The 27,326-nt window shown below is 46.8% G+C and overlaps 1 protein-coding gene and 1 long non-coding RNA gene across 5 annotated transcripts in view; one reads left to right on the forward strand and one right to left on the reverse strand.

Moving 5' to 3' along the window:
- Positions 1 to 20,119, reverse strand: part of LOC140895441 (uncharacterized) — a 43,484-nt gene extending 23,365 nt beyond the window's left edge. The window contains exons 1-2 of the long non-coding RNA XR_012154193.1: positions 19,889 to 20,119; positions 16,924 to 17,596 (exon numbers count right to left, since the gene is read on the reverse strand). This is a non-coding gene — a long non-coding RNA (uncharacterized lncRNA). The remainder of the gene's footprint in view (positions 1 to 16,923; positions 17,597 to 19,888) is intronic.
- Positions 10,729 to 27,326, forward strand: part of SLC15A2 (solute carrier family 15 member 2) — a 71,404-nt gene continuing 54,806 nt past the window's right edge. Inside the window, exons 1-4 of one of the 4 annotated variants that reach the window (XM_073305085.1) lie at positions 18,229 to 18,267; positions 19,595 to 19,641; positions 21,683 to 21,728; positions 25,869 to 25,956. In XM_073305085.1, coding sequence (XP_073161186.1) covers positions 25,950 to 25,956 — 7 coding nt within the window. In that variant the 5' untranslated portion in view covers positions 18,229 to 18,267; positions 19,595 to 19,641; positions 21,683 to 21,728; positions 25,869 to 25,949. The other 3 variants (XM_073305086.1, XM_073305083.1, XM_073305082.1) reach the window with 3 other exon arrangements.

Genomic DNA, 27,326 nt, shown 5'->3' on the forward strand with positions numbered 1-27,326 from the left:
AGGTAGGAATAGCCGTCAGTAAGTTTCCGGTATAGGGTGGTGTTTATGTGACCATCGTTTATTAGCACTGTAGTGTCCAGGAAGTGGATCTCTTGTGTGGACTGGACCAGGCTGAGGTTGATGGTAGGATGGAAATTGTTGAAATCATGGTGGAATTCCTCAAGGGCTTCTTTTCCATGGGTCCAGATGATGAAGATGTCATCAATATAGCGCAAGTAGAGTAGGGGCGTTAGGGGACGAGAGCTGAGGAAGCGCTGTTCTAAGTCAGCCATAAAAATGTTGGCACACTGTGGGGCCATGCGGGTACCCATAGCAGTGCCGCTGATCTGAAGGTATACGTTGTCCCCAAATGTGAAATAGTTATGGGTGAGGACAAAGTCACAAAGTTCAGCCACCAGGTTAGCCATGACATTATCGGGGATAGTGTTCTTGACGGCTTGTAGTCCATCTTTGTGTGGAATGTTGGTGTAGAGGGCTTCTACATCCATAGGGGCCAGGATGGTGTTTTCGGGAAGATCACCGATGGATTGTAGTTTCCTCAGGAAGTCAGTGGTGTCTCGAAGACAGCTGGGAGTGCCTGAGCAGGGAGTCTACATAGCCAGACAATCCTGCTGTCAGGGTGCCAATGCCTGAGATGATGGGGCATCCAGGATTTCCAGGTTTATGGATCTTGGGTAGCAGATAGAATGCCCCAGGTCGGGGTTCCAGGGGTATGTCTGTGCAGATTTGTTCTTGTGCTTTTTCAGGGAGTTTCTTGAGCAAATGCTGTAGTTTCTTTTGGTAACCCTCAGTGGGAACAGAGGGTAATGGCTTGTAGAAAGTGGTGTTGGAGAGCTGCCTAGCAGCCTCTTGTTCATATTCCAACCTATTCATGATGACGACAGCACCTCCTTTGTGGCACCTTAGAGACTAACCAATTTATCTAAAATTATCTAAACTACTACATGCCACAAGGGGCCACAGCAATGGTTCCCTTAATCCACCCAGCAATATTGTTAATCTATCCAACTATACTCTTAGCCCAGCAGAAGAATCTGTCCTATCTCGGGGCCTCTCCTTCTGCCCCCCCACCCCCACGAACATGATACAGTTCTGTGGTGACCTAGAATCCTATTTTCAACGTCTCCGACTCAAGGAATATTTCCAACACACCTCTGAACAACATACTAATCCACAGAGACCTTCCTACCAACACTACAAAAAGGAGGACTCTCGGTGGACTCCTCCTGAAGGTCGACACAGCAGACTGGATTTCTACATAGAGTGCTTCCGCCGACGTGCACAGGCTGAACAACTAACAACTATCGCCTCCAGAGAAAGGGAAGTGCCTAGAAGATGTAAAAGGAAACTTAGTTTGATAGCATCCTGTCTGGCAAGAACTCACTTATCAATAGCTGGGATGTGAAATTCTCACTTCTGTATTGTTTTGTCATTATAGTTCCCACTTTGCTATTGTTTGTCTGTATAATCTCTGTCTGGTTCTGTGATTGTTCCTGTCTGCTGTATAATTAATTTTGCTGGGTGTAAACTAATTAAGGTGGTGAGATATAATTGGTTACATAGTCATGTTACAATACGTTAGGATTGGTTAGTTAACTTTCAGGAAAATGATTGGTTAAGGTATAGCTAAGCAGAACTCAAGTTTTACTTTACAGTCTGCAGTCAATTGGGGTAGGGGGTGTGTGGGTGGGTGTGGGGAGGGGAAATGAAATTGGAATCATGTTTGGCTAAGGGCAGGAATGGGAACAAGGACACGGGTGTAAGGCTCTGTGGTGTCAGAGCTGGGAAGGGGGACACTAAGGAAGGAAACTGGAATCATGCTTGCTGGAAGTTCAGCCCAATAAACATTGAATTGTTTGCACCTTTGGACTTCGGGTATTGTTGCTCTCTGTTCATGCGAGAAGGACCAGGGAAGTAAGAGGGTGAAGGAATAAGCACCCTAACACTCATCTGGAGTACTGTGTCCAGTTTTGGGCCCCACACTACAAGAAGGATGTGGAAAAATTGGAAAGCGTCCAGCAGAGGGCAACCAAAATGATTAGGGGACTGGAACACATGACTTATGAGGAGAGGCTGAGGGAACTGGGGTTGTTTAGTCTGCGGAAGAGAAGAATGAGGGAGGATTTGATAGCTGCTTTCAACTACTTGAAAGGGGGTTCCAAAGAGGATGGATCTAGACTGTTCTCAGTGGTAGCTGATGACAGAACAAAGAGTAATGGTCTCAAGTTGCAGTGGGGGAGGTTTAGGTTGGATGTTAGGAAAAACTTTTTCACTAGGAGGGTGGTGAAACACTGGAATGTGTTACCTAAGGAAGTGGTGGAATCTCCTTCCTTAGAAGTTTTTAAGGTCAGGCTTGACAAAGCCCTGGCTGGGATGATTTAGTTGGGGATTGGTCCTGCTTTGAGCAGGGGGTTGGACTAGATGACCTCCTGAGGTCCCTTCCAACCCTGATATTCTATGATCTTGATTATCACTACAAAAGTTTTTTTCTCCTGCTGATAATAGCTCTTCTTAACTAATTAGCCTTTTACAGTTTGTATAGAAACTTCCAACTTCTCTGTATGTGTGTGTGTGTATGTGTGTATATATAATAATATATTATATCTTCTTATTATATGTTCCATTCTATGGAGTGAGCTGTAGCTCACGAAAGCTTATGCTCAAATAAATTGGTTAGTCTCTAAGGTGTCACTAGTACTCCTTTTCTTTTTGCGAATATAGACTAACATGGCTGCTACTCTGAAACCCATCTAATAAATTTGTTAGTCTCTAAGGTGCCACAAGTACTCCTGTTCTTTTTGCAGATACAGACTAACACAGCTGCTACTCTGAAACATATCATGGTATCACACTCTGCTCAGACAATGGTTTTTGCAGTTGCCAGGATTGGCGGGTGATGGGCAATCGAGGGAAGGAATGATCAGATCAGTGGTTAATTGCTGTCTACAGGATTATCCTGACAATCTGTGGAGGACTGTTACCCTTCATAGTGAAATGAGGAACTGCTTAAAGATGAATTAGAAAATCCTAAAGAGCCAAGGTCAATGGAGTGAATTTGGCTTTCGATGCCTTGCTTTAACCTTCTGCCACCAGAGCAGCGCTGATGATCTGAGAGCGCTTTGTCATTTGCAAGACAGAGAAAGGATTGTTTAAGCACTTTGATCCCAGGGAGCCTGCCTCTGCTCCCATTTCAGGCAATGGTAACACACCCATCATTTCAATGGAGCAGGATGGAGGCCTGCAATTATAGGCATAGGAAAACAGGTAACAGATCTAGTGACTGATCAGTCACTCGTATTTTAACTGGAAATGCTTTGTGGATTGTCTCTTTAAAATAACTGGGCCAGATTCTACACTGATCTCTAACCCATTGGGATCTATGGAACTGCTTGCGGTAAGGGCCTGATCCTGCAAACACAAATGTAGGTGCTTAGTTTATGCAGAGGTGTAATCCTGTTGTTCTCAAAGGGGCTGTATGTGCAATAGAGCTAAATGCATGCATAAGTGTTTGCATACGCCCAAGTTAGCACTGGGCTTGGTCCATCGTGTGATGGAGCAACCTTGAAATAATGCAGCTGAATTCTGTCCTGGGGCGTGCAAGCAGGGAGCTCCCTTCAATCCCCACATGCAAATCCGGGGGCCCTAAGTTTGCCAAGTGCCTGATGTAATCTTCTAGTGCAGGCACGTGGATGACACTTGGCTGAAGCTGCCATAACAGGGGGGATGGTTATTTCTGGGAGAAAGGCAAATCGAATAAACCCAAAGCCAATTTGCGAGAGGATATAGAACAGAAAGAGGCAATGTGCATACATGGGAAAGGTTGCGCACCCTTAACTCCCATTGGCATCAGCGGGACTTGAGGGCGCTCAGCCCCTTGCAGGATTAAGTCCATGGCAGTGAGAAAGCAACAGGAAAGGATGGATATATTTTGTCCTGTCTCTCATTGACTTCAGTGTGGGTAGGTTTCCAGCCCAGGTATAACCATAACAATGGCATATGTTGTGTACACTTGCATAACATGAGCTGGGTGGCTTGAGCTCAGGGGCTGTTTACTTAGGCCAGTATTTTTAAAAGGGGCCTCTACTTTTTGGTGCTTCTATTTTGGGGTGCCTCCAACTTTGAGCCCCTCGGGCCTGATTTGCAGAGAGGTTGAGCACCTCCAATTCCAGCTGGCGTCCGTGGGAGCTGCGGGTGCTCAGCCTGTCTGAAAATCAGGCTGTCAGAGAGCTAAAACTGGGAAGATGAAAAATGGAGTTACCCCAAATTACAGTTCACTTCTGAAACTGGGGGGAGGAAGATGTTCTGAATTCCACTGGATGAAATCCTGTGCTTCCTGGATCTCTGGATGGCAATGCAGACAGGGGATAGTGTGGGAGGGTAGCTGGTCATAGCGGGAGGGGTGGTGGATTCAACACTCTGCAGGAATGGCAGTCCCCGGGATATGGAGAGGAGTGATAGCCAGCACTCATCCTGGGAAGGATTAGGCATCATTGGCGATCCCTTGATTCAAGGATGATCTCTACCACGGATTTACAACTGGGGCCTGAGATGATTCAGGAAACCAATCCTGGAACCACAGGTCCGCCCACAGTATGTACAGACATTTCCTGGTGGGTCAGTTGCCAGCTGGGAGAAAGTTCTTTCTTTTTCCTTCCATCTCTCTCTTTTCAGCTTCGAGGGCAAGGTTCTGCTCCTTGAAGTGGGCCACTGCCTGATGGAGGATGTGGTGCCATTGAGGTCGGTTTGTGGCTTGCTTCTCCCAGCTTGTGATATCCACATCAGTTTTCCTGAGATACGCTTTCACTGTGTCTTTGTAGCATTTCCTCTGACCACCAGGGGATCTCTGACCATGGGTGAGCTGAGACTAGAGGGCTTGTTCTGGGAGGTGAGAGTCTGGCATCAACACACAATGTCCAGCCCAGCGGAGTTGGTGCATGAAGATCATTGCTTGAAAGCTGGTGACATTGGCCTCATTGCTGGCATTAGTGCAGTGATCTTCCCACTTGATGCACAGGATCTTCCAGAGGCATCCTTGGTGGCACCTCTCCAGACTCTTGAGGTTCTGTCGATAGGCCACCCAGGTTTTGCATCTGCAAAGGAGTGTAGGAACAGCAATTGTCTTATAGACCTGGATCTAGATGTCCTGACAAAGGTCACAGTCCGTGAAAATATGTCAGAGAATTTCCCAGGCACAGCTGACTGACAAACAAACAAATCTTTTATCTGAGGATCTCCCAGATACTTTATAGACATTCATGAATCAAACCTTTGACCCCTGCTGGAAGGTAGATAAATGTTGTTTTCCCCAGTTTTATGGATGGAGAAACCAAGGCACTGAGAGTTGAAGGACTTGCTCAAGGATGTGCAGCAAAGTAGTGGCATAGACAGAATAGAACCCAGGAGTCCTGACTCCAAGTCTCCTAATATGTAGCCAGGTACAGGGGAATAGGAGAGAAAAGCATCCTGGACAGCATGTTCAGGGGGAAGAGACCCAGAAATGGGATGAGGGGACAGGGGTAGGAAGGCAGATGAGACAAATTCAAGCACAAAAGCAGACAAATCTCTTCGTTTTTTATCATTGCAGAGACAGCGTAAACACATCACTCCTCTTGCAGTGCTACTCCACCATGTAAGCAATTGTTGTGGTTGTCACAAGGAAGTTAGGTCCTCGCATCCAAGCTGTGTGTAAACTTGCCAATTCTTTCTGCATAGCATCTCTGACATAAAGCCTTTCCTAGCCAGCCATGCAGCTCAAACTCTCAGCATACCACGTCTCGATTTCTGCAACATTCCTTTCTCTGGCCTTGAGAAATGCAGTCTTGTCCCGCTCACCTCCATTCAGAATGCTGCTGCAAAGATGATTCTCCTAGCCCATCGCTTTGACCATGGCACCCCTCGCTTTGTCTCCCTCCACTGGCTCCCCTTTCTCTGTTGCGTCACACACAAACCGTGTGGCTTCACATCCAAGGCCCTTCGTGACCTATCCCCACCCTACCTAGCATCTCTTGTTCGCTATTGAAATGTCGAGTCCTGATCGGCCCATGGCGTCAGCCTCCATCATCGCCCGCTTGTTAAATTTTCAAACAAGAACCTCCGTGCATGGTCCCATGCTGCCTCTCGCACTTGGGAGGCGCTCCTCATAAACATCCTCAAAGCTACCTTATTGGCCTCCTTCAATTCCCTCCTTCAAACTCTCCTTTGCCGTGATGCCTACCAAAAAATGGACAAAGGTTCGGCTGCTGGTGTGCTGAGACCACTGCCTCGCAGGCTGCTCAATAATGTTTCCTTGTACTTCACCCTCTGTCTCTCTGCATCCATCTGTTGTCCCTGGTTTTAATACTTCAATTGTCAGGGCTTTGAGGCCGGGATTGTCTTTTTGTTTTGTGTTCGTACAGCGTGTAGCACAACAAAGGCCTGGTCCAGGACTAGGGCTCCTAGGAGCTATGGGAATACAAATAATTATTATTGCATTATTTGATCGTGAATGGGTGTGGAAGTGGGATTGGCCTGATGGCAAATGGGAGGGGAGGCCCCATCTCCTGTGACATCGACAAATGGATTTGGCCAGATATTAGAAAACTTTGTGACGGGAACAGTCTTGCAGCAGCCCCAGTCAGGTGGACTGGATTGGACCTCTCATAGGTGTTTCCCATTTTTGATTGGTCTGAGGCCTGGTCTACCTGGGAAAGTTAGGTTGATATAGGTACGGCGTTCAAGGGTGTGAATTTTTCACACACGCTCCTGAGCACTGCAGCTCTACTGAACTAACCCCTGGTGTAGATGGGTCTAAGTCAATGGGAAAATGCTCCCAGTGACCTAGCTCCAGCTGCTTGGGAAGGTGGATTACCTACAGCAATGGAAAAACCTTTTCTGTTGCTGTGGGAAGCATCTGTGCTACAGTGGCATAGTTACGGCACCATAGCCGTAGTGCCTGTCTTGTAGACATGGCCTGATTCCCTCATTCCAACTTTAGGTATGAACAGGACAGTTTACAGCTTGTTTCTAGTTGTTGTATAATCCAAGCCATGCTGATCTCAAGACAGAAAGAAATACAGGATGTTGTGTATGTGGACTGACAAAAGTTTAATGCCCCTAATCTGTTAGGAGCCTAGAAAAAAATTTTCAGAATATGTTATTTATATCCTTATAAGTCAAACTTTAGGCTTATTTTCTAATAGATTGTCTAGCTCACTTTCTGTTTTCCTTATCCCATCTCTCCTTTTCTTGCTGAAAACCATCAGTTTGCCGCTGACCTTACTTTTACTTTTCACCTCACAAATGTTTATTGATCTAGCCAAGATGTGATTATGTTGGAAAGATGTGCTGCATCCCAGAAACTCTTACAATGTGCTCTGCATTACCAAAGGGGATGGAGACGAAAGGAAGGCAAATCAGGACAACAGAATGCATGTTCTGAAATGTACGCCATTCAAGGGACATGGCAGGTTCAGGCAATCCAAGCTGAAGAGCAAGGGCCGGAACATTCACAATTAGTTGTTCAATTCCAAGGCTTCACCTAGGGTCATTTAAATCAGTGAGAGTCTCTTCACAGACTTCAGCAGGCTTTGGATCAAGCCCATATAGATCATCCCACGGTGTAAGGCTTGACTTCAAATCTGATATGTCATAGACAGAATGAATGAAGTGCTGCTCGAGGGAGAAATGGAAAATCAGGTGAAATTCACTCCTGTGCTGAGGACCTGCACTAGATCTAAGCACTAACTGAGTCCTACTCGTTAGAGCTGGGTGGGGAACAGTTTTCCGCTCCTGGGAAACTTTTGGTGATTTCAAATAAATTTTCCTATTCTGAATTGGGGGAGGAGGGAAGTCAAATGCTTGCAAATCTTCATGACCCAATGATTTGAACAAACGTTTTGGTTCCGGTCAATCCAAACATTTTATTTTGATTATTTTGAAACATTTCAGTTTTATTTTAAAATTTGTTAAAAGATTATTTTTACTAAAAATTTACTTAAATTTCCAAACAAAAAGTCACTTTGAACCAAAAATCAAGAATTTTTTGTTTGGACAATGTCAAAACAGGCAGTTCAGACAATTTCAAAGATTTTTTTCAATTTTTGACGCAGGATGTTGGTCCAAACGGACCCTTTCCCACATTGGTATTTTTAGATGAAAAACCATTTTGTCATAAATTTCTTGATTGGCTTTGCCACTTAAATCATGCTCTGAGAGCACATGACTTTTCAGCTGAGTCTGCTCTAACTTACACCAAGGATTGAATTAGCCCCTAGGGTCAGGGGCTTACAAAAGTGTCTTTATTTGTATTGATGTAAAGCCTAGAGGTGCCAGTCAGGATCAGGTCTATTGTGCTATGGACCGTACTCAACACATAACAGACTGTCCCTGCTGCAAAGAGTTGGGAGAAAAGGAGGAGAGCAAAGAAGGAAGGAACGGAAGCTGAAAGCTCTGTAGAAAACCCATTCTACAGTAAGTTTAAAATTGGAGGCACCTCTGAGCAAATCTTTGAATGGAAAGAATTGCAATATCAGGCAAATAGAGGAAAGGTTGAAAAGGAACATTTGTAGTGGTGAATGAAGAAGAAACTTAAAGAGAAGAAACTCAACCCCAGCCGCTTTCCGCTGTCTCTCACATGTCATTAGCACTATTTATTACCATAGGCCCCAATCAGGAGCCTGTGTGCTTATACTGGGGAGACAATGTCCCTGCCTTGAAGAGCTTACCATCAAAGGCCTTGGTATTACAAACACTAAAGCACAGGAGTAACTTTATCCCTGTGAGCAGCCCCATTGGATTTCTTCTCCTTTCACCACTACAACTTTTACCTTTCACCCTTTCCTTTTATTTCCCTCTGACTGTCATTTTTTTCCTGCTATCCATCCTGACAGATGGAGGTCAATGGAATTATATAAAGTTATGTACATGCTTAGGAATCTGTGGGATCAGGAACAAAGAAGACAATTGCCACATGACAGAGGAGAAAGAGGGAAAGCTATAACATACAGACAACAATTGAACATGAATATTATGTTCACATAATCCTATTGAAATGACTATTCCCCCCCAAGCCAAGACATTGTTAGCAGATCTCGTATAGGCTTGGCTGGAAGCAGTGAGCCTTGAAGATGGATTTGAAAGAGGAGAGAGGGGTGGGTTGATGGATCAGTTCAGGGAAAAGTGTTCCATACAGAATGGAAGAAAAGGCAGATATTTGTAGGACCAATGGACAAAGAGATGGTGGAGGCTGGGCCTGTTGGCACACTGGAGTGGACACGAAGGATGCAATCATAGACAAGTACAGAAAAGTAGGGATGGGCAGAGCTGCGAAAAGTCTGTAAGATGAGGGCAAGAAGTTTGAATATAATATGGCGGGAAAAGGGTAAATTAGCAGAGACGGGGAACTGGGGTAATGAGGTTAGAGTGATGGAGGGAAAATCCTGGCAGCCGTGTTTTGAATGGATTGGAGGACTGGAGTCAGGCTTGGGAGGCTGGAAAAGAGGAGGTGGCGAAAATCAAGATGGGAGATGATGATGATGAGATGGGCTAGGGGGAGGAAAAATAGAGGACAGGATCCTGGAAACTCAGGGCAGGTGAGGAGGGTGTGGTCAGTGGTGTCAAAGGAGAGGAGAGCTCAAAGAGGATGAGGATTAGAAGCCCTGAGATGTGGCAACAAAGGGGTTATTAGAGACCTGTGTTTCACACCACTGCTCAGCCAACTGAGCTTTGCTGCAAGCCATTCCCCCTTCATCTGAGTGTTCAAAAACTGTTTGGAGAAGGGGCCTTCCCCTATGGGAAAAGCCCTATAGACTAGAATAGAAAGTGATAATCTTTCTATAGGGTTTTTAAAAAATAAATAATTATAAATAAACCCAATAAAATTAGGTTCTGTTTATTAAAATTCCTATTGTCCAATGCACTCTGATAACTGTGGATTAGCAAACTTGCATTGTTTTAAGTATATTGAGATGTTTGGGTCATTACTGGAAGATGGTAGCAGCTCATGGGGCGGCGGTGGGGACAGGGAAAGACAGGCACTCATTTCTCTGTAGGGAGATATTGTGGCTTCCCTTTAGAGGTTAGTTCGGGAGAACATGAAAGGCAAGTAAAAAAATTGTGCAAAAGAAATTATTTCTATGTAGGGTTCCTTGTTTCATAAAGGTATGGTAGATGAAGAAAGGACTCTGTGCATGATGAATGGGGCATGAATTTAATAAAAGCTAGTATACAGAATGCAAGAAGAGCTTAGAATTAAAGCTGGCCTGTTAAGAGTTGATGAAGCCCCTCTCAGAACAGAGTTAACTACTGTCACATGCATTCAATTAAGGCCAGATCTGCAGCTGCTGTGTACTGCAGTAGCTCCATCCAAGTCAATTGGGCTATGTTGGTTTATGCCAGCTGTAGATCTGGCCCTAATTAGTCTTGGGTCAAAAGCCTGTCCCCTCAACAGCATAATAATTCTATTTAACACACACACCCCACCCCGGCAGCTGAAAATAAATGTGATTTCTCAAGAATATCTACCATGAAAAACATACGGAACATTTATGACTGTAATTTACCAATAGTTTACATGTGTGGCCTGTCCATGCATGATTTTCTGTCTACAGAAGTTGAGAATAAATAACTTCATCTCCTCTTGAGGGTGAAAAATCAAAGACTGTCCAATGGCATTTTATTGGTGACTAAGTTGTCACTACAGTAAAGTGAAACATTAACAAGAGTTAAATAGACAGGCAGGATCGCTCAGCAAGATTAATTTTCAGCCACACAGGGCTGGGATCACACACAGCACAGGGAATTGCAAACATGGCAAAGGAGAAAGGTACAAAGGAAACAGCAAAGAAAAAACAAACTGGTGAGAGATTTTATACTTGTTTTCCTTGCTAATTAAAGAAAAGACAGAGAGAGGATACAAAGAAAATGCAGATGAGTCTAGCAGGACAGGGTTTCTTTCATCTTTGTTGGCTATGGGGTTTAGTGGTTCGAATGTGGGGTCTATTCTGGACTCTGCTACTGATATGCTACTTAGCCTTTGGCAAATCACTTAACTTCATTGAACCAGATCTTCAGATAGTATAAATCAGTGTAGCTCTGTTTCAGTCAATGCAGTTATGATATTTCACATAATCTAAGAATCTGTCCCTCTGTATCTCAATTCATCTGGAAATTTACACGCATAAAAATGTTTGGATTCAAATGTTTCATAGGGCGCTGTATTATTATTGCCTTAGGACAGGAGTGGGCAAACTTTTTGGCCTTAGGGCCACATCGGGGTTGAAAAACTATATGGAGGGCTGGGTAGGGAAGGCTGTGCCTTCCCAAACAGCCTGTCCCCTGTCCCCTATCCGCTCCCTCCCACTTCCCGCCCCCGACTGCCCCCCCAGAACTCCCGACACATCCAACCGCCCCTGCTCCTTGTCCCCTGACTACCCCGTCCCGGGGCCCACCGTCCCTAACTGCCCCCCCAGGACCCCACCCCCATCCAACCCCCCCATCCCGCTCCCTGTCCTCTGACTGCCCCAACCCCTATCCACACCCCTGCCCCTAACAGGCCCCCCCGGGACTCCCACACCTATTCAACCCCCCCTGTTCCCCATCCCCTAGCCACCACTCCCACAGAACCTCCGCCCCATCCAACCGCCCCTGCTCCCTGTCCCCTGACTGTCCCCTGAGACCCCCCGCTCCCTTACCATGCCGGAGCTTTAAATCAAGATAGGATATGTTTCTAAAAGATCTCTCTGGGAATTATTTTGGAAAAGTTCTCTGGCCTGTGTTATGCAGGAAGTCAGACTAGATGATCAGAATGGTCCCTTCGGGTCTTGGAATCTCTGAATCAAGTCAAAAAGAAGATCAGCAAAACAATGAAAATATTGCAGTGAATGATATCACTAGTAGCAAATCTTCTCTAAGTGCAGAGTGGAAATAAGTGTACACAAATGCATTGGCCACGGGGAAAGGAAGCAAGATACCCAGTGAAGTGATGCTGACTAAGGGAGATTAGACCTTAGAGTCGGGAGAACCAGCCCATCTCAATTGCAGCATGCCCCCTCTGTCTCTCTGTGTGTTTACTCACCTGCCAGCTTTTCATTGATATACCCTGGGTAGCCCCTCCTAATTCACTCAGTCACCTTGTCTTTTCTAGGCTCTTAGAGAATTCCCTCTGATCCCAGGCTTTAGCATATTCCTGGATGGAGCCAGGCTGGGGGTATTCCCCAATAAATAGCTTTTCTATTTGTTTCCTCCAGGACTTTTATCCGTGTCCGTTATTTACCTTTCTGGCACAGTTCCTATAACTAGAGCTCTGCGCAGATACAAATTAATTTCCTGGGAATGGCAGCCCAACGTGCTGCTCCTTTCCCCACGGCAGTTCCCAGTAGAGCCCTGCAGCCAATTTATATCTGTAAATGTCTGCATCTGCTGATATAAGTTTGTATCCGCACGGTCTCTACCTATAACAGCCCCCTTGTGATCTAACTCTGTTGCAAGTCACACATCACAACACCCCAACACACAGCAGCCTGCCCCAGAGCCATAACAAAAATACCAGGATTTTGCAGTTTGTCATGCCTCAGACAGGGATCCAATGAATCAAAAGCAAACAAGAAACTGCACTAGATATCAGATCTGCAGGACTGGAGAAGAACAATAATGAAAAATGCCCTAATCATTAATTAACTTGAATGAATTTGAAACAGCTTACCAAGGGTCATGGTTGAGTCTCCATCACTGGCAAATTTTTAAAATCAAGATTGGATGTTTTTCTAAAAGATTTGCTCTTGGGGGAGTGCTATGGCCTCTGTGTAATACAGGAGATCAGACTAGATGATCACAGTGGTCCCTTTTGGCTTTGGCATCTATGAACTCAAACCCATAGGATGCTGTTAGAGTCCCCTGTGAGTACTATGCACAGACATCTGTGGGGTGGAAATTACAGCTACAGTGGAACCTCAGAGTTATGAACTGACTGCTCAACCACACACCTCATTTGGAACTGGAAGTAGGCAATCAGGCAGCAGAGAGGGACTCACACACACACACAAAGCAAATTCAGTACAGTGTTGTGTTCAATGTAAACTAGTAAAAATATACAGGGAAAGTTTAAAAAAAAAAGATTTGATAAGGTCAGGAAACTGTTTCTGTGCTTGTTTCATTTCAGTTAAGATGGTTGAAAGCAGCATTTTCTTCTGCATAGTAAAGTTTCAAAGCTGTATTAAGTCAATGTTCAGTTGTAAACTTTGGAAAGAACAGCTGTAACGTTGTTTCGCATTACGAACATTTCAGAGTTACGAACAACATCCATTCCTGGGGTGTTTGTAACTCTGAGGTTCATGAAACAGTTTCCCCAGTTACATCGTAAAGAACGGTTTCAGAGTAGCAGCCGTGTTAGTCTGTATTTGCAAAAAGAAGAGGAGTACTTGTGGCACCTTAGAGACTAACAAATTTATTTGAGCATAAGCTTGCGTGAGCTACAGCTCACTTCATCGGATGCATTCAGTGGAAAATACAGTGGGGAGATTTATATACATAGAGAACATGAAACAATGGGTGTTACCATACACACTGTAACCAGAGTGATCACTTAAGGTGAGCTATTACCAGCAGGAGAGCGGGGGGGTACGGGGGGGGGGACCTTTTGTAGTGATAATCAAGGTGGGCCATTTCCAGCAGTTGACAAGAATGTCTGAGGAACAGTGGGGGGTGGGGTGGGGATAAACATGTTAATTGTATCCAGTTTGCAAATTAATTCCAATTCAGCAGCCTCTCCTTGGAGTCTGTTTTTGAAGTTTTCTTGTTGAAGCATTGCCACTTTTAGGTCTGTAATTGAGTGACCAGAGAGATTGAAGTGTTCTCCAACTGGTTTTTGAATGTTATAATTCTTGACGTCCGATCTGTGTCCACCCACTCTCATAGAATCATAGAATATCAGGGTTGGAAGGGACCTCAGGAGGTCATCTAGTCCAACCCCCTGCTCAAAGCAGGACCAATCCCCAACTAAATCATCCCAGCCAGGGCTTTGTCAAGCCTGACCTTAAAAACTTCTAAGGAAGGAGATTCCACCACCTCCCTAGGTAACGTATTCCAGTGTTTCACCATCCTCCTAGTGAAAAAGTTTTTCCTATTATCCAACCTAAACCTCCCCCACTGCAACTTGAGACCATTACTCTTTGTTCTGTCATCTGCTACCACTGAGAACAGTCTAGAGCCATCCTCTTTGGAACCCCCTTTCAGGTAGTTGAAAGCAGCTATCAAATCCCCCCTCATTCTTCTCTTCCGTAGACTAAACATCCCCAGTTCCCTCAGCCTCTCCTCATAAGTCATGTGTTCCAGTCCCCTAATCATTTTGGTTGCCCTCCGCTGGACTCTTTCCAATTTTTCCACATCCTTCTTGTAGTGTGGGGCCCAAAACTGGACACAGTACTCCAGATGAAGCCTCACCAGTGTTGAATAGAGGGGAACGATCACGTCCCTCGATCTGCTGGCAATGCCCCTACTTAACATCCCAAAATGCCATTGGCCTTCTTGGCAACAAGGGCTCACTGTTGACTCATATCCAGCTTGGGGATTGGTCCTGCTTTGAGCAGGGGGTTGGACTAGATGATCTCCTGAGGTCCCTTCCAACCCTGATATTCTATTCTATTCTATGATTCTCGTCCACTGTAACCCCTAGGTCCTTTTCTGCAGAACTGCTGCTGAGCCATTTGGTCCCTAGTCTGTAGCAGTGCATTGGATTCCTCCGTCCTAAGTGTAGGACTCTGCACTTGTCCTTGTTGAACTTCATCAGATTTCTTTTGGCCCAGTCCTCCAATTTGTCTAGGTTCCTCTGTATCCTATCCCTACCCTCCAGCGTATTTACCTCTCCTCCCAGTTTAGTGTCATCTGCAAACTTGCTGAGGGTGCAATCCACACCATCCTCCAGATCATTTATGAAGATATTGAACAAAACCGGCCCCAGGACTGACCCTTGGGGCACTCCACTTGATACCAGCTGCCAACTAGACATGGAGCCATTGATCACTACCCGTTGAGTTCGATGATCTAGCCAGCTTTCTATCCACCTTATAGTCCATTCATCCAGCCCATACTTCTTTAACTTGCTGGCAAGAATACTGTGGGAGATCGTGTCAAAAGCTTTGCTAAAGTCAAGGAACAACACATCCACTGCTTTCCCTTCATCCACAGAGCCAGTTATCTTGTCACAGAAGGCAATTAGATTAGTCAGGCATGACTTGTCCTTGGTGAATCAATGCTGACTGTTCCTGATCACTTTCCTCTCCTCTAAGTGCTGCAGAATTGATTCCTTGAGGACCTGCTCCATGATTTTTCCAGGAACTGAGGTGAGGCTGACTGGCCTGTAGTTCCCAGGATCCTCCTTCTTCCCTTTTTTAAAGATGGGCACTACATTAACCTTTTTCCAGTCGTCTGGGACCCTCCCCCAATCGCCATGAGTTTTCAAAGATAATGGCCAATAACTCTGCAATCACATCCGCCAACTCCTTTAGCACTCTCGGATGCAGCGCATCCGGCCCCATGGACTTGTGCACGTCCAGCTTTTCTAAATAGTCCCGAACCACTTCTTTCTCTACAGGGGGCTGGTCACCTCCTCCCCATACTGTGCTGTCCAGTGCAGTAGTCTGGGAGCTGACCTTGTTCGTGAAGACAGAGGCAAAAAAAAGCATTGAGTACATTAGCTTTTTCCACGTCCTCTGTCACTAGGTTGCCTCCCTCATTCAGTAAGGGGCCCACACTTTCCTTGACCTCCTTCTTGTTGCTAACATACCTGAAGAAACCCTTCTTGTTACTCTTAACATCTCTTGTTAGCTGCAACTCCAGGTGTGATTTGGCCTTCCTGATTTCACTCCTGCATGCCCGAGCAATATTTTTATACTCTTCCCTGGTCATTTGTCCAATCTTCCACTTCTTGTAAGCTTCTTTTTTGTATTTAAGATCAGCAAGGATTTCACTGTTAAGCCAAGCCGGTCACCTGTCATATTTACTATTCTTTCTACACATCGGGATGGTTTGTCCCTGTAACCTCAATAAGGATTCTTTAAAATACAGCCAGCTCTCCTGGACTCCTTTCCCCCTCATGTTATTCTCCCAGGGGATCTTGCCCATCAGCTCGCTGAGGGAGTCACAGTCTGCTTTTCTGAAGTCCAGGGTCCGTATTCTGCTGCTTTCCTTTCTTCCTTGTGTCAGGATCCTGAACTTGACCATCTCATGGTCACTGCCTCCCAGGTTCCCATCCACTTTTGCTTCCCCTACTAATTCTTCCCGGTTTGTGAGCAGCAGGTCAAGAAGAGCTCTGCCCCTAGTTGGTTCCTCCAGGACTTGCACCATGAAATTGTCCCCTACATTTTCCAAAAACTTCCTGGATTGTCTGTGCACCGCAGTATTGTTCTCCCAGCAGATATCAGGGTGATTGAAGTCTCCCATGAGAACCAGAGCGTGCGATCTAGTAACTTCTGTGAGTTGCCGGAAGAAAGCCTCGTCCACCCCATCCCCCTGGTCCGGTGGTCTATAGTAGACTCCCACCACGACATCACCTTTGTTGCTCACACTTCTAACCTTAATCCAGAGACTCTCAGGTTTTTCTGCAGTTTCATTCTTGAGCTCGGAGCAGTCATACTGTTCTCTTACATACAGTGCTACTCCCCCACCTTTTCTGCCCTGCCTGTCCTTCCTGAACAGCTTATATCCATCCATGACCATACTCCAGTCATGTGAGTTATCCCACCAAGTCTCTGTTATTCCAATCACATCATAATTCCTTGACTTTGCTAGGACTTCCAGTTCTCCCTGCTTGTTTCCCAGGCTTCATGCATTTGTGTATAGGCACTTGAGATAACTCGCTGATCACCCCTCTTTCTCAGTATGAGGCAGGAGCCCCCCTCCCCCATGCACTCCTGCTCGTGCTTCCTCCCGGTATCCCACTTCCCCACTTACCTCAGGGCTTTGGTCTTCTTCCCCCGGTGAACCTAGTTTAAAGCCCTCCTCACAAGGTTAGCCAGCCTGCTTGTGAAGATGCTCTTCCCTCTCTTCGTTAGGTGAAGCCCGTCTCTGCCTAGCACTCCTCCTTCTTGGAACACCGTCCCATGGTCAAAGAATCCAAAGCCTTCTCTCCGACACCACCTGCATAGCCATTCGTTGACTTCCACGATTCGATGGTCCCTACCCAGGCCTTTTCCTTCCATGGGGAGGATGGACGAGAACACGACTTGCGCCTCAAACTCCTTTATCCTTCTTCCCAGAGCCACGTAGTCTGCAGTGATCTGCTCAAGGTCATTCTTGGCAGTATCATTGGTGCCCACGTGGAGAAGCAGGAAGGGGTAGCGATCCGAGGGCTTGATGAGTCTCGGCAGTCTCTCTGTCACATCGCGAATCTTAGTTCCTGGCAAGCAGCAGACTTCTCGGTTTTCCCGGTCGGGGTGGCAGATAGATGACTCAGTCCCCCTGAGGAGAGAGTCCCCGACAACCACCACCCTCCTCCTTCTCTTGGGAGTGGTGGTCGTGGAACCCCCATCCCTAGGACAGTGCATCTCATGCCTTCCAATTGGCGGAGTCTCCTTCTGCTCCCTTCCCTCAGACGTATCATCTGGTCCACTCTCCGCATTGGTACCTGTGGAGAGAACATGAAAACAGTTACTTACCTGTACTGGCGTTGCTGGTACATAGACGTTCCCTCTCCTACGCAGAGACTGTCCAGCCTGACTAACGTAGATGGCAGAGGGGCACTTAGGCGTGAATAGAGACTGGGAGTGGATGGGTCATTACACAAAGTAAAACTATTTCCCCATGTTTATCCCCACCCCCACCCCCCACTGTTCCTCAGACATTCTTGTCAACTGCTGGAAATGGCCCACCTTGATTATCACTACAAAAGGTTCCTCCCCCCCCACCCTCTCCTGCTGGTAAGAGCTCACCTTAAGTGATCACTCTCCCCTTTCTACAGGGGGAGGGATTTAGGCCTTCTTTCAGGGGGAAATGTGGCAGTGAATTGTGGGGGGTCCAACTTGGGGCTGTCCTGGTGGACCATGGGGGAGGGCTCTGTATGGGGGTGTCATAAATATAAAGGGAAGGGTAAACCCCTTTGAAATCCCTCCTGGCAAGGGGAAAGCTCCTCTCACCTGTAAAGGGTTAAGAAGCTAAAGGTAACCTCGCTGGCACCTGACCAAAATGACCAGTGAGGAAACATGATACTTTCAAAAGCTGGGAGGAGGGAGAGAAACAAAGGGTCTGTGTGTCTGTCTTTGCCAGGGATAGAACAGGAATGGAGCCTTAGAACTTTTAGTAAGTAATCTAGCTAGGTACGTGTTAGATTATGATTTCTTTAAATGGCTGAGAAAAGAATTGTGCTGAATAGAATAACTATTTCTGTCTGTGTATCTTTTTTGTAACTTAAGGTTTTGCCTAGAGGGGTTCTCTATGTTTTGAATCTAATTACCCTGTAAGGTATCTACCATCCTGATTTTACAGGGGGGATTTCTTTATTTCTATTTACTTCTATTTTTATTAAAAGTCTTCTTGTAAGAAAACTGAATGCTTTTTCATTGTTCTTAAGATCCAAGGGTCTGGGTCTGTGGTCACCTAGGCAAATTGGTGAGGCTTTTTACCAAACCTTGTCCAGGAAGTGGGGTGCAAGGTTTTGGGAAGTATTTTGGGGGGAAGGACGCGTCCAAACAGCTCTTCCCCAGTAACCAGTATTAGTTTGGTGGTGGTAGCGGCCAGTCCAAGGATAACGGGTGGAATATTTTGTACCTCGGGGAAGTTTTGACCTAAGCTGGTAAAGATAAGCTTAGGAGGTTTTTCATGCAGGTCCCCACATCTGTACCCTAGAGTTCAGAGTGGGGGAGGAACCTTGACGGGGGGGAGAAGATTAAATGGTTCTACAGGGGAATGCAGGATTGCTATGGGGGGCTGAATGCGGGGAAAATATCTAGTGTATCTATGTGCTGAGAGCAGAGTGGGACTTATTTAATGGGGTGCAGGAACCCATAAGGTCTATGGTCTGAAAGGGAAAGGAGCAACAGAGGTTGGTGCAGCAAGTATAGCCCACAAGTAGCTTGTTAGAGAGACAAGGTGGGTGAGGTAATATCTTTTATGTTGTCACTGTGCTATCCATGTGGTACTTTTCTCCAGCCCACCATTTAGCTCTGGAAAGAATTTAATAAATCATTTATTACTGAGATTGGCCTGAGATGCAAACTTTGCTCCTCAGTCTGAGCTTCCACAGTCTCCAGGGGTGTTTGGATCTGGCATTTGTTCTTGGGAGCATATCTTTGTGGCCCACAGTTCTCTGTCAAGTTAGTTCATGCACAGTAGCCGGGGGAGTGCCAAACAAACAATGCAAAGTGCTGAGAACCCAAATCCACTAGTGATTTAGGATAAGCTACTACAAGAGCTCTGTTGTTGTCATTCCTAGCATCATCCCCCCCAGTGCAGAAATGCACTTGATTAGGGTTAACTTAACTGAATCAAACTCCAAGCCCTGCAGCTGGAAGTCTTCCAGTCAACTCACAACAGCCACATACCATGGTGTGAGACAAGGCAAGAAGGGAGATGAACGCTTTTCAGAAAAACAAACCAACGGAAGCTTTATTTGCTTTTATTCCTGCAGGAGATGATCCCCCCAGAGGAGATTTCTCTTCTCAGAAAAAATCCCGGGTGAGTATTACATCGAGATCCCTTTTTTTTTGCTTTCTGTTTTGTTCACGCCAACCCTCACAGGATCACTCTGTTCCTTCCCCTGTCGTGCTGTGCCTGCAGACAGACACTCCTTGCCTTGGATTGGAATGAGCATTAAAAACTCAAAACAAAATCCCCTCTGCTAACGGGATTAAATGAAGAAAGGGCAGTTTATGGGGGAAAACGAGCTGTCAGATTCTTTGGGAAATGCAGCTTTGATTCATACCTTTCTGCTGGAGGCTCCTTCTCTTGCAGGATGGTTCCTTTGAAGTGAAGATCTGGAGGGCAGGCAGGAGCGTAGGGGCTCGGGAGTGGGCCTATTTATTTGCACAGTTTGTTGTAAAGCCAGTAAAGAGGCAGTTTCCAGATGCTGCTGAGCAGTGAAACAGATGCGGTGCTAGCCCTGGCCATTGCCGCACATTCCAGTGCTCCCTGTCCAGAGTGAGAGGCTCCGGTTTAAATCCACTGCTGAGATTTAAAGGCAGATCTAGCAAATCATTTTCTCGCCATGCAGCTTTGACACGTGTGCCGCCCCTCAGGCGAGTTCTCATCAAGTGATTGAGACCTACGCATTTCGTCATGCTTCCACTGAGTTTGCTTTTTCTGGGCCTGACTTCTGGGGCCCATACAAATGGCTGCTATTTTGTGCTCATAAATGGGAATATTTACTTTTAATTCTAAAGCCAATGGGAGTTAGGCACCTAAAACATACTTTTGAGGATCTGGGCCCTAAATCAATATACAGACACCTTCATATAGGGCCTGATTTTCAAACATGAAGAGAATCAACTTCCTTGGGATCTGTGAGCGCTTAACACTTCTGCAAATCATGCCCTTATCTAGGTAACAGATTCTTCCACCTCTGTATACTTTGAGTAGCTCATTACTCCAAGAGCAGCACCACTGATTTCAATGGGACTAGTTGCAGAGTGAAGTGCTACTACTCAGTGTCCGTAAGTGTGACAGAAGCTGGTCCTAAGTATGGATTTAGGTGTCTAATTTTAGATACCCAAGTTTGAAAGTTTTGCCCCAAGGCCACAGAGCAAGTCCGTGACTGAGCTGGGACAATGACGCAGGATTTCTTAACGGTCAAGCCTGTGTTTATTTCTCTGAATTATGCTGCCTCCTTCTGCTTCCCAGATGACACCACATGCTGATGCAGCATCAGTTTGGGAAGATACCACTTCACTGGCTCCTCGCTACACAACATTGCCACATCATGAGCTGAAGCCCCGATACTGCAGACAATTGCTACACGCAGCATTCGTAGTTACAGCTGGGTGAAGTTTTTCAGATGTAACTTTTTTTCACTGAAAAATGCAGTCAGGGCGACCGAAACATTTTACAAATCCGTGTCGAATTTGCCATTGTTTTGGTCGGAAGAAAAGAGGATTTTTTCCCCTAAAAAATCGAAATGTTTTGTTTCATTTGAAATGTTTGTTTTGTTTGAAACAAAGCATTTTGATCTCTTCGATTCACAGTGACTTTCCACTTTGAAATTTACTTCAATTTTATTTAAAAAAATTAGAAAAGGAAAAAATCGTCCCAAATGAAAGGAAATGTTTTGCTTCAAGTCAAACAAAACACTGGGTGCCCCAAAATGATTTTTTGATTTGCCAAAGCCTTTTTGTTTCTGGTTGACCTAAAGCAATTCCGTCCCCCGTCGTCGTCCCCCCCCCCCACCGCGCGCAATTTTTTCCAAATGACCAGAGAACCAAAAAGTCAGTTATTTGCACAGCTCTGTTAGTGATCACTGGCGTGAGCAAGTGGAATTTGACTTTCAGTGGGTAGTCATCCCTAAACGTGGCAATAAGCATCTGCAGAATTGGGCCCTAAATTTGTCACTTTTTAAATTTGCTGCATGCTAGCAGCACAGGACTGTGAAAATCAGGAATCTCTTGCAAATTTCTGGATGGGCGGAAGTGTTCATGTAGTTTTATTTCCGTTTGCAAAAAAAGACAGAATTGCATAGTTCACTTTCTCTGCTTTTTCTTGGTTACAAACAACTTGGTGGAGAAAGGCAGACATTAAACCACGATTTGAGGACTTCAATCGCTCAGGCATAGGTGAGAAGTTTTTCGCAGGAGTGGGTGGGTGAGATTCTGCGGTGTGCATTGTGCAGGAGATCGGACTAGATGATCATAATGGTCCCTTCTGACCTTAGTATCTATGAATCTATTACACTCTGGGGTGTGGATGTGGATGTGTGTGTGCCTGGGTGTGCATCCACATTTGCAATATTTGCAAGTTTTTAGGCTTTGGGGGCTAATTAACAAGGGGTGCTAGTACAGAAATCTGAGGAATAAGCCCCCTTGTGTAGGATCTTGCTTACAAACTGTATTCCAGGCTTTATAGCTACAGAGTAAATAACAAATAACATTAATAACAATTGCTCAACCAGGGCACAGGGTCAGAAGGTTTCTGAAGAAATAGGTATGATGGCGGAAGTCTTTATCCCATAAATAAGAGATGAAAAATGTGTTTGAAATGATGCACCAAAATATTTGTGTTTAGACAAATGGGGTTAAATTCTTGAAGGTTTATTTTTTTATTCCTTTTTAGTTCACTCATATTGTCTTTCATTGCCCTTGTACATTCCTGGCCAAAAAAAAGTATTGTTAAACTGGTATTTGAGATTAAAATCTTCTGTCACTCCAGGAATGAAAATAAACCCAAATGCCTAAATATTTGGGTATACTTGAATAAACATATCTATTTTGGCATCTGTATTTGTGTTTTGTGAACCATTTTTGAGTCTGAAAAAACAGGAGATCAGTATTTCCATCTTTCAGGAGCTAAAATCCACTGGGAAGACCAGATCTCATGTCATTTTGGCCCCATAATATGGCTCTTTAAGAAATTAAAAACACAAACACCACCCATGAGTAGGCTATGATTTAGTCACTAGTATTTTTAGTAAGAGTCATGGACAGGTCATGGGCAATAAACAAAAATTCACAGCCCCATGACCTGTCCATGACTTTTACTAAAAATACCTGTGACTAAATCTTGGGGGGAAGGAGGACTGTTGTGGGGGGTCGGGGCCAGCAGTACCAGCTGCTGTGGGTTGTGCACCCTGGCTGCTCCAGCCAGCCTCCCTGGGACCACTGCCAGGGCCAGCAGACCCTGGCTCCTCCAGCCGGCTGCCCGGAGACCGCTGCAGGGGCCAGCAGACCGTGACTCCTTCGGTCGGCTACCTGGGGACCGCTGCCGGGGACCGCTGCCGGGGCCAACAGATCATGGCTGCTCTGGCCGCCCTGGGCCTGCTGCTGGGGGCTGCCTGAGCAGTGGCTGGTGTGGCTGTCCCCGGGGTCACCTGAGCAGCTGGCCCCAGAGCCAGCTGCTTGGGCGGCCCAGGGGTCAGCCACGCTGGCCACTGCAGAAGTCACGGAATCCATGACTTCCATTACCTCAGAGATAGACATGGAGCCCTACCTATGAGTCAGGCCATGTCTACACTATGAACTTTGGCTGACACAAGTTATGTTGGCATAAAGTCGCTGCAGTTAATATGTCACTCATGTGCATGAATACTCAGCTTCTACAGGTACTCACCAGGAGTACTTGTGTCTCTGCGTAGTGCGGTGTACCATGGGTAGGTATCCCAGTGTGCAATTTGCCACTGCACTGTCTTTGGGGAAGTTTTGGCAATGCATGGTGATGCAGAAATTAGTCATGCAGAGTAATTGGGAGCAAGGGAGCAAGTTCTCAGCATGCAATTTTCTCCATCCCATAATGTCATCCATACCCCATCATTTTCACGCCTTTTTAAAAAATCCCAGGAGCTCACACAGCCCTCCTTGCCGTCTGCCATCTCTGACAGTAGGATGGAACCTGCAAAGCTCTGCACTATTGTCACAAGTGTTGCAAGCACCAGGTCCTCAATGCCATTTGGGGAGCTGGGTGTTACTGCGTGGCCGTAATGGGGGAGCTGGGTGTTACTGCGTGGCCGTAATGAGGTGCTTACATCGGTGGGATTAAAATGAAAGTGTAGACACGTGCACAACTAGGTCGATGCGAGGTGACTTGTGTCCACCTAACTTCGCAGTGTAGACCCAGCCTCCGGGTGTAATGAGTCCCTCTCTCTTCCTACCTTGGGCTGTCCCTATCTGGTATGGGATAGGCCGTGTTGTGAAGAGGCACGTCCCCTGTTGTGAGGAAGTGAGGCTAAGCAGCAATGCTTGGACAAAGAGCATATAGAAGGAATGACTGAGGCACACTCTGTGGTCCTGTCAAGACTCATTTGTATTTAAATTAAATCCCTTGAGTTTTACTCTGAGAGTGTAAAGCTAGCCTTGGTTAGGTGAGATTCAGTTAGGTGAGATTCAGGCTCAGAGGAATTATACACCAGTTGTATTTTAAAAAAAAAAAAAAATCTTCCGATACAACATTGCTCTGTTCTTGGAATAAGAGAGAGGGGCAGTTACTCTGTGATAAAGGCAGGTTAAGTACCAACTCCAGCCACAGTAGGAGTAAACTAGAGACAGAATCTGGGGGAAGAGGGGTGCAGAACTGGTGAGTGGGCAGAACTGAATTGTCCAGAGAAGGGAGCGCTGAATAGATGAATTGGGCCAGGGGGATACAGATTGGCAAAATTGGAAGGAGCTGGTCTTCTCCCTCTTTGTAAACCTGGTGGGACAGTTCCATGTGTCTGGGGCAAGAGAGCCTGGTGGGAGATGGGGGAGCGCTGCTGTGAGAGCCTGGCGGGCAGCCACAGCTACAGAGAGTGATGGAAGTGCTAAGAGGACTCCTCAGTGGAAGAAGCAGCATCAGGTGGGGAGGGAGAGTTGGCGTCCTGCTCAGAAGGCCTCAGCAGAAGGAGAGGAGGGGACCCACTGGAGGGAAGCCCAGCCCCAGCAGGAGTAGCAGATGAACGCTGACTCCGGCTCATTGATGGAGCAGTAGCCATGGGAGTGAGGGAGCAAAAGAAAAGCTGAAGGAAGTCCAAGCCTCAGTGGGTGGAATGTGCCTTAGGGAGGGAAGGTGACCCTAGGGTTGCTGGGTGTCTGGTTTTCGACCAAAATGCCAAGTCGAAAAGGGATCCTGGCAAGTCCGGTCAGCGGTGCCGCAGGCCTAAGGGAGGCTCCTTGCCTGCCGTGGCTCCGTGTGGCTCCCGGAAGCAGCGGCATGTCTCCCTTTCGTCTCCTAATCTTAGGGGCAGCCAGGGGGCTCCGCACGCTGCTCACCACTCTAAGCACCAGCTCTGCAGCTCCCATTGGCCAGGAACCACAAGCAATGGGAGCTGCAGGGGCGGTGTCTGCGGACGAGGCAGCGCACAGAGATGCCTAGCTGTGGCTCCGCATAGGGGGGACATGCCACTGCTTCCGGGAACTGCTTGAGGTAAGTGTCACCCGGAGCCTGCACCTCTCACCCCCTCCTGTGCCTCAACCCCCTGCCCCAGCCCTGATCCCCCTCCCACCCTCTGAACCCCTCAGTCCCAGCCCAGAGCACCTTCCCTACACCCCACATCCCCAGCCCCACCCCAGAGTCTGCACCCCCAGCTGAAGCCCTCATACCCCCAACCTCTTGACCCAGCCCAGATCCCCGTTGTGCACTCCAAAACCCTCATCCCTGGCCCCACACCAGAGCCCACACCCCTGATGGAGCCCGCACTCCCCCACACCCAAACCCCCTGCCCCCTCCCGCACCCTGAACCCCTCATTTCTGGCCCCACCCCAGAACCTGCACCCCTAGCCCAGAGCTCATACCCCTTCCCACACCCCAACCCCCTGCCTCAGCCCAGAGCCCCCTCCCATACTCTGAACCCCTCGGCTCCACCCCCCAGCCCGGAGCCCCCTCCTGCATGCCAAACCCCTCATCCCTGGCCCCACCCTGGAGCCTCACCCCTAGCCAGAGCCCTCACTCCCTCCCGCACCCCAATCCCCTGAGCCAGCCCAGTGAAACAAGCAAGTGAGTGAGGGTGGGGAGAGCAAGTGATAGAGGGAGAGGGGATGGAGTGAGCAGGGGGAGGGGCAAGGGTGTTTGGTTTTGTGCAAGTAGAAAGTTAGCAACCCGAGGCGACCCACCCAGGAGAACCTTGACTGCCGCAGTAACCATGGCTGGCAGGGAACAGCCCATCCCCAGTGCGTGACTTTTACCAGCGTGCCAGATCTACACTTGGAATTTGGGGTGCTTGGCTGTGGGGTTTTGGACTGGACCCACCTCCGACAGAACAAAGCCAGCATGTTCCTATTTGTTTCCCACAGAAACTATGTGGCACCAACTACCCGCTCAGCATTGCCTTCATCGTGGTGAACGAGTTCTGTGAGCGCTTCTCCTACTATGGCATGAAAGGTACATGGTGTATCTAATAATAACCCTGCTTTACTTTTCTTGGCAGGGCCCCACTCACCCTGGTCTGTTGTCTTCACATGTACTCCTGTTGCTGCATTGTACATTGACTCAGAGAGAGTTCTTCACAGTATCAGCTGAACTCATTTAAACCTGATGTGCCCACTGGGCCAGGTTTCCCAGGGGCTTCTAATTTTGTTCATAGACTCTGGTTTGTGTGTGCACTTACTGTATTTACATGAGCAATGTGGTACCCTATGTGGGCAAGGGCATGCTTACCCAAAACTTGCTTGCGTAAAATCAGAGGCTAGGATCAGGCTGGTGGGAAAATATGTCCCTTTATGCACTCTGGACATTGATACGCTTACAAATAGTGGGGGCCTGAAACCAGACTAGCCAGTCAGAATCCCTCCCAATTTCAGGGGGGGTCAGATTTGAAGCCACAGATCCACAACGCAGATCTCTTAAGTAGTAGGAGTTCAGAGGAAACTTTCCTTGGGAATGTTATGCCCCAGCTGCCTACAGGTTTGGTTTCAGATCAGATGCCAAACTGGGAAGGGGGCTTCTATCTGACATGGCTGGAATCTCCCCTTGAGGTTGCAGTCTCAGAGATTCACTTGGTCTTGCTAGATTTCCACCATTCAGTATCGACTGATTTCAGGACGTCTTTGCCATTTGGGTCCAAACATTTGCAGATTTGTGGACAATAATGAATTCTAATCCAAATCTTAATCCTTGATACGGTATCGAAATGAGCCCTAGTCTTAACCTGATCCCATCACAAACTCCTTGGATTGCTTACAGGGTGCAGCACAATCTTTGGCAGCCCCAGTTCCAGCGCATAGGCTGGTGAAGCAGCTGCTTCTGTTCCACACACCTATGTAGGTTTCTAAGCAGCAGGATATGTATAAATGCAAATCCTGTAGCCCTGCCCTGGTCTCCCTTGAAACTGACCTTGCACATTGGTTGCTGCACAGGATAATGTGGAGATCCACCGCATGACTACTCCACCCCTACTGCACACCATGCTACCCTCTCCCTGTGGATTTAAACCTCATGGCTGTCCTTATTCCAGCCTTACACAGAAGGGTGAATATCAGCCTTACTGAATACTTTCAGGTGGCAGATATCCAGATCCTGTCCTTGTATAAGACAAAGCCAGCTGAATTCAGGATCAGCCTCATAAAAGAAAACAGGCCCATTACATGTCACCTCACTGTCCACATGTAAATACTGAACTGCTGTGGACCACTGAGGCTCAGGGCAAGTGTCCTCAGGGGGAGTGCACTGCACGCTGGCAGAATGTGGGTCTTTGTCCCCCTCTAAAAGCCGGACTAGGTTTAGGAATTTATAAGTCTGCTTCTGTGTCCAAG

The sequence above is a fragment of the Lepidochelys kempii genome, chromosome 11 (assembly GCF_965140265.1).
Source record: "Lepidochelys kempii isolate rLepKem1 chromosome 11, rLepKem1.hap2, whole genome shotgun sequence".
Lineage (NCBI taxonomy): Eukaryota > Metazoa > Chordata > Testudines > Cheloniidae > Lepidochelys > Lepidochelys kempii.